Source organism: Sturnira hondurensis, unplaced genomic scaffold (genome assembly GCF_014824575.4).
Source record: "Sturnira hondurensis isolate 20B ecotype Veracruz unplaced genomic scaffold, ASM1482457v3 Scaffold0016684, whole genome shotgun sequence".
Classification (NCBI taxonomy): Eukaryota; Metazoa; Chordata; class Mammalia; order Chiroptera; family Phyllostomidae; genus Sturnira; species Sturnira hondurensis.
The window spans coordinates 2,721,792-2,727,749 of record NW_028089315.1 but is presented as its reverse complement, the minus strand read 5'-3'; the positions used below and the strand labels follow the sequence as shown (position 1 = coordinate 2,727,749).

The 5,958-nt window shown below is 44.1% G+C and overlaps 1 protein-coding gene across 1 annotated transcript; it reads left to right on the top strand.

Moving 5' to 3' along the window:
- Positions 1-387: 387 nt before the first annotated feature.
- On the top strand, positions 388-4,089 carry DKK1 (dickkopf Wnt signaling pathway inhibitor 1). The gene is made up of 4 exons (XM_037066933.1): positions 388-912; positions 1,156-1,318; positions 2,501-2,644; positions 2,760-4,089. Exons 1-4 carry the CDS (start codon positions 670-672, stop codon positions 3,011-3,013), a joined length of 804 nt encoding a protein of 267 aa, XP_036922828.1. The 5' UTR covers positions 388-669; the 3' UTR covers positions 3,014-4,089.
- The last annotated feature ends 1,869 nt before the right edge of the window (positions 4,090-5,958 follow it).

Below are 5,958 nucleotides of genomic sequence, written 5' to 3'. Positions count from 1 at the left end.
TCAGCAACTTGCGCTGGCCACCTGGGCCTTCTAGCTGAGATGCTTTGATTGAGACTTTGAATTACTGATCAGACTGTATTGAATACTGAATATTATTTCCCTTCAAAATAAACCAGTATTGGCATAAGGGAGAACGGAGAAAAGTGCTTTTGCAGAGAGCATCACTATTCCAGTTCCGAAAAGTATTTCACATTGCGATAACCCAACCTCTACTGCAGAACAAGGGCGCCCGAGTTCCCGAAGCTCCTCCTCCCTCCTGCATTTATTAAAGTAGTCTGCTCTAATGCTCACTGATTACGATCACTCCGAAGGTGAGCTGGTCCAGAACTACTGCGCAAGGGGCGGGGTGAAGAGTGTCAAAGGCCCCCCTTCTTGTACACAAACACACCCCCTCCCAGCCCCTCCCAAAGCTTTGAAATCCCATCCTGGCTTTGTTGTCTCCCCCGGAGGGGCCGGAATGCTCAGAGCTCACTATAAAGGCAGCAGAGGTGGCGGTGGCGCAGAGCTCCGTTCGCCCCGCAGTCCGGACTAGGACAGCTGGAGACTCCCGGGAGCCTGATCTGCAGCCGCACCAGCACGGCTTCCTGGGAACTAGGCTCACAAAGTAATATTACTCCTTTCTCTTTCTCTCTCTCCCTCTGTCTCTGTCTCTCTCTCTCTCGTTCTGAGATGAAGGCCCTGGGTGCAGTGGGTGCTGCCCCGGTCTTGGTTGCCCTGGTAGCCGCAGCTCTTTGCAGCCACCCTCTACTGGGAGTGAGCGCCACCTTGAACTCCGTTCTCAATTCCAACGCCATCAAGAACCTGCCCCCACCACTGGGCGGCGCTGCCGGGCACCCAGGCTCACCAGTCAGCGTAGCTCCCGGAATTCTGTATGATGGAGGCAACAAGTACCAGACCATTGACAACTACCAGGTGAGAAGGGTCTTGAGAATCTGGGAACGCTGTGACCCTGAAGAGCTGTCATCTGGGCAAAAGGGTGTAGAACGTGCTGAGTGTATGTGTTTCAGGGAGAATTTGGAAACTGCATTTGGGAACAGTGGGCAGCAAAAACTTTTAGACAGGTGGGCAGAAAAGGACTGTGATGAGCATCCAGGTCCAAGAATGTGGGTACCTGGGTGCCTAGGTGCCTCATCCTCTTCCGGCCCCTTCCCGCAGCCGTATCCATGCGCGGAGGATGAGGAGTGCAGCACTGATGAGTACTGCGCGAGTCCCGCCCGCAGCGGGGGCACCGGCGCGCAGATATGCCTGGCCTGCAGGAAGCGCCGAAAACGCTGCATGCGTCATGCTATGTGCTGCCCAGGCAATTACTGCAAAAACGGTGAGTTCCTTAGCTCCCTTTGGATTCGCACTGGCACCCCTTTGCTCGCCTGCGGCTGGGAAACAAAAACAAAAACAACATTGTCTGCTCTGAAAATGCTGCAGCGCCACCTGCAAATGGGTATTCATTCAGTCTGCAAGGTTTGCTTCTGTTAAACCGTCTTATTAACGTGCTTATCTCAGAGGAGAGAAAAGTACAGAGGTTTTGGAACTCTATTTTCCTCGGTGCCCCTCAATGTTTTAACATGATGGCTTATCTCAGAGTGGATGCCTCCGTTCAAACTGGTCTGGGACGGCCTTGATGTCATTTGAGAAGGAAGATGGGGATGGAGGCGGGATGATACAAGGGATCTAAGGCGAGCACCGTTGACATTTACCTACCCTGTCCATTTTTCTTACAGTGCCTCTCACGGCTCTGCCAGTCTGGCCTCTCCCTCATGATCCCCGTTGAAACTTTGGTCAGCCAGAAGACAGCGATTTATCTGTTCTGGCCACTCTTAAAGGCGCTCTTGCTATCCTCCATCCTGGCTTCTCCATCCTTTCCCCCTACCTCTACCTCCTGCTACCTTAAAATAAGTACTCCTCCGTACAACCACAGATCCACTAAAATTTAATGTTTCAAAAAGGTAGGCTCAGGCAGCCAAAGAAGACTCCAGAAATAAACGTAAGGGTAGCAATCCTCTTTTGGACCCAGTAATACTCCGGGATGAACTAACTAGATCTTCATGATATAGAAATTACACCGTAAAGTAACTAGTGGGTGAGACTGCAGTCTTCCAGGGAGATGGTATTGCATTTGCTTAACTTAGTCTGGCTGTACTCGTATAGCACAAAGGGCAGAGAAGTTATTTTTAAAAAGTTTTTTAAGTGACCGATTATCTTTTTTACTCCATGGGTGATATTAAAATGGGCAGAAATATCACTGTTACTACCCGAGTTGGTAGGAAAGTATTTTAAGTGGCACTACTGAGTGTGTTACATATGACTGCATAGAGGACACAGCGATACTTCTGTCTGTCTGGGGAGTTTTGCAGTGACACTAAGGAGGAAGTTTGGCTTGGGTCTAAAATCATGTTGCTGTAATGAGCTCTCTCAAGTTGGTGCAGGCATAACAGACTGCCACTGTCACAGCTGTAAGTAGTAACACAGTACTGGAGTTAATCACCATCTCCTGCTTCCTCAGGAATATGCATGCCTTCCGAGCACAGTCATTTCCATCGAGGGGAAATCGAGGAAACCATCATTGAAAGCTTCGGTAATGACCACAGCACCCTGGATGGGTACTCCCGAAGAACTACACTGTCTTCAAAAATTTATCATACCAAAGGTAGGCTTAGGGACCCAAAGACTCATTCTTTTTTGTTAGCACAGAAGTGTCTTTTGGATGATCTCAATGAAATACTGAAGGTTCTTATTGGCTCTCTCTCTTTTTTCCCCCCTAGGACAAGAAGGTTCTGTCTGTCTCCGATCATCAGATTGTGCTACAGGCTTGTGTTGTGCTAGACACTTCTGGTCTAAAATCTGTAAACCTGTCCTCAAAGAAGGTCAAGTGTGCACCAAGCACAGGAGAAAAGGCTCTCATGGGCTGGAGATCTTCCAGCGCTGTTACTGCGGAGAAGGTCTGTCTTGCCGGATACAGAGAGAGCACCATCAAGCCAGCAACTCCTCTAGGCTTCACACCTGTCAGAGACACTAAGCCAGCTGTCCAAACACAGTGGACTCCTTTATATAATATATGCTATGAGAACCTTTTGTGACTTTTGCCAGCTCAGTCCTTAAGGATGTACAAAGTCTGTGGTTACGGTTAAGCATTCCAATAATACCTTCTGAAAATCGGAGTGTAAGAGCTTTGTTTCTTTATGGAACTCTCCTGTCGTCAATTGCAGTAAATTACTGTGTTGTAAATTCTCAGGGTGGCACTTACCTGTAAATGCAAGGAGACTTTTATTTTTTCTAAAGGTGCTGCATTGTCTCTTGGTCCTCTTGTTATGTAAATTTTTGTACACACTGATTGTTATCTTGACTCTGATAAATATTCTATATTAGACTGTAATAAATAATTTTAGCTTATACTTCCAAAACTCACGACCCTTTCCCCTTTTAATTCTAGAATCTAGACTGCAAGGAGCTTTTGGAATGACAAATGATAGATATTTAAAATTTAACATAAAAAATTAACATAAAAATAATTAGATTATCTTCTGAAATGTACTATCTCAGTGCCACACACACACACACACACTGAGGTAGCCCTTGAAATAAAATTTTACACTTAATACCATGAAATGTTACAAGCATAGATAAATTTTTGACATTGTGACCTTAAGGGCGTGTGTCTGTGTGTGTTGTACAGGGAGAGAAATGTGACATGTTGAAAGATAATTAGAGAAAGATTATCTAAATGTAAGGCAGTATTAATCAATTTTTGAGTAGTTTTAAAGATAAATATAATCTTCATTGACAAGCTCAAATGATGATGGTATATAGGATTGATTCTTACCTTACTACTTTCAAAAATAGTTTCCAGTAAATTAATAATGTCCACCCAAATGATTACTAACTACTGGGCAACAAAGGACATTTCCGACAAAAGCCATACCAGCGCAGAGGCCTTGATGGTCAGCAGGGAGAGGATGTGTGTATGTAGAAATGCAGTTAATGAGTGCATGAAGGTTTGTACCAAGTTAAGTGAATTTGAAGTATCTTAAATACTAGTTCATGCCAGAAAGACTAGTTCTAATTACTTTGATTTTAAAATAATTATTAAATAAAAACCACAGATCTTTCATGATCTTCTTTTCATCTCTTGCTAGGTGAGTTGAATATTTCCATTTTTGCTTAACCTTTATTCTGTGGATTAGAATAAGGCTGCAGGTGGGTGTATAGTTAAAAGGAAAGCCCGCAGAAATGAAATCAAACTGGCTTTGCATTTTTACCGGCCAGCTTTGATATGGGCAAATGTAATACTGGGGAAGGGAAGAGCAACGGTCTCAATTTACACTTATTCTCTAATGTACGAAGTCTACATCGAAACCACAAAATGCTGGGTGTAATACGGCACTCCGAAGGACAGTGACTGACCAACAAGTTTCCTTAAATAAGGCAGATCTCTCAGAATGGTGGTTGTTTTAGTTTTCCTGGAAGTGGTTCAATTTCAAGGGGCTCAGCCAAAGGGCCAGGAGCGTAGGTTGGTTCTTCACCGAGAAGGGGACTGGCAGGATGTCTGCTGTTACATTCTCTTTGTCTGGAAGTTTCAGCTTCCTCACCCTAGAGAAACTTTCTTTTTCTGTAAGTGCTTCTTTTCTGAAGTGCCAGGAAGGCCAATTCTAAGGCCCGCCATCTCCAATAAAACACAATAGAGGAGAGGAAACAGGAAACCCTTTCTTCAAAAAGGAGAAAGGCAGGCCTCTGTCCTAGAGGCCAAAGGAGGGAACATTTAAAGGGCTTGGTTAGGGAATCCCTTCCTTTCTACAGGAACAGGCTTTGGCCAGAGACTCTCCGTCTCTACATAGCTCAGCACACCAATCGGAGTTCCAGGCCTTTTCACTTCCCTTCCCATGGCAGGGGTGGGAGAGTGAGAAACTGAGCAGGGTGGGACACCTCTTCTTCTTGCTCGACTGCGATGTTAGGGAGAGATGGAAAGAAACTCAATTCTGCACACTTATAAAGGCGAAGAGAGTCTTTTAAGAAAACGGTAGATACTTGATTCACTTAGCTAGTTATGGGGGCTGGAAGATGGAAGTCAGGTACAACACAAATTCAAAAGATTCATTTAAGGAATCTCCAACATTTTAGATAGCAATTGCCTAAAATATGTCTATGATTTGAGTTTTAAACAATTTGTATGAATGAAAAACCTGCACCTGGGAATTCATTCACATGCTATTTGATCAAACTTTAGGCACTGTACGTGCTACCTTGCATCTTCCTTTTTTTTTTCTTTTTATGTGTCTTGCAGGTCACATTCTATGTAATACATAGCAAGGTGCCGTATTTTTTTAAATGGTTGCCTTTAACTGGTTGCTTTAAGAGTACAGTGTGTTGGAATGGCTATATCATTATTTATTTAAAAGTGATTATTGAGAGACATTTAAATCGTTTCCAGTATTTTTTGCTATAACAGATATTGTGCTGTGATTACTGAATTTTTATGATGCTGTTCTTGTGCCAGTATACTTATAGGATAAGGTAATGACTGACTTCTGAAGCAAATTTTAAAAATCAAAAAGCATGCTTTCTGTAGCAACTCATAAGGAGTGGCATGGGCGGACTGTCAAGAGGTCTACTTATCTGTCACTGTTCTGGTGAGAACTAAACTCTTGCTAAACTATATGAAAGGAAGAAGAGGGAAAGACAGGCTTATCCTAACCATTTCACAGTAAACAGTGATCTCTGACATTCAGGTAAATGTAGACATTCTCTGATTCCTTTGATTTAAAAATAATTATTAGCCCTGGCTGGTGTAGCCCAGTGGATTGAGCGTGGGCCTGCAAACCAAAGGATCGAGGTTCGATTCCCAGTCAAGGCACATGCCTGGGTTGCAGGCCAGTTCCTGGGAGGGGACGCATGAGAGGCAACCATACATTGATATTTCTCTCCCTCTCTCCTTCCCTTCCCCTCTAAAGATAAATAAATAAAATC

Coding starts and splice junctions, on each gene's coding strand:
- DKK1 (XM_037066933.1), top strand. CDS start 670: ATGAAGGCCCTGGGTGCAGTGGGTGCTGCCCCGGTCTTGGTTGCCCTG. Junction 1,319..2,500: donor AGGCAATTACTGCAAAAACG/GTGAGTTCCTTA, acceptor CTGCTTCCTCAG/GAATATGCATGCCTTCCGAG. Junction 2,645..2,759: donor AAAAATTTATCATACCAAAG/GTAGGCTTAGGG, acceptor TTTCCCCCCTAG/GACAAGAAGGTTCTGTCTGT.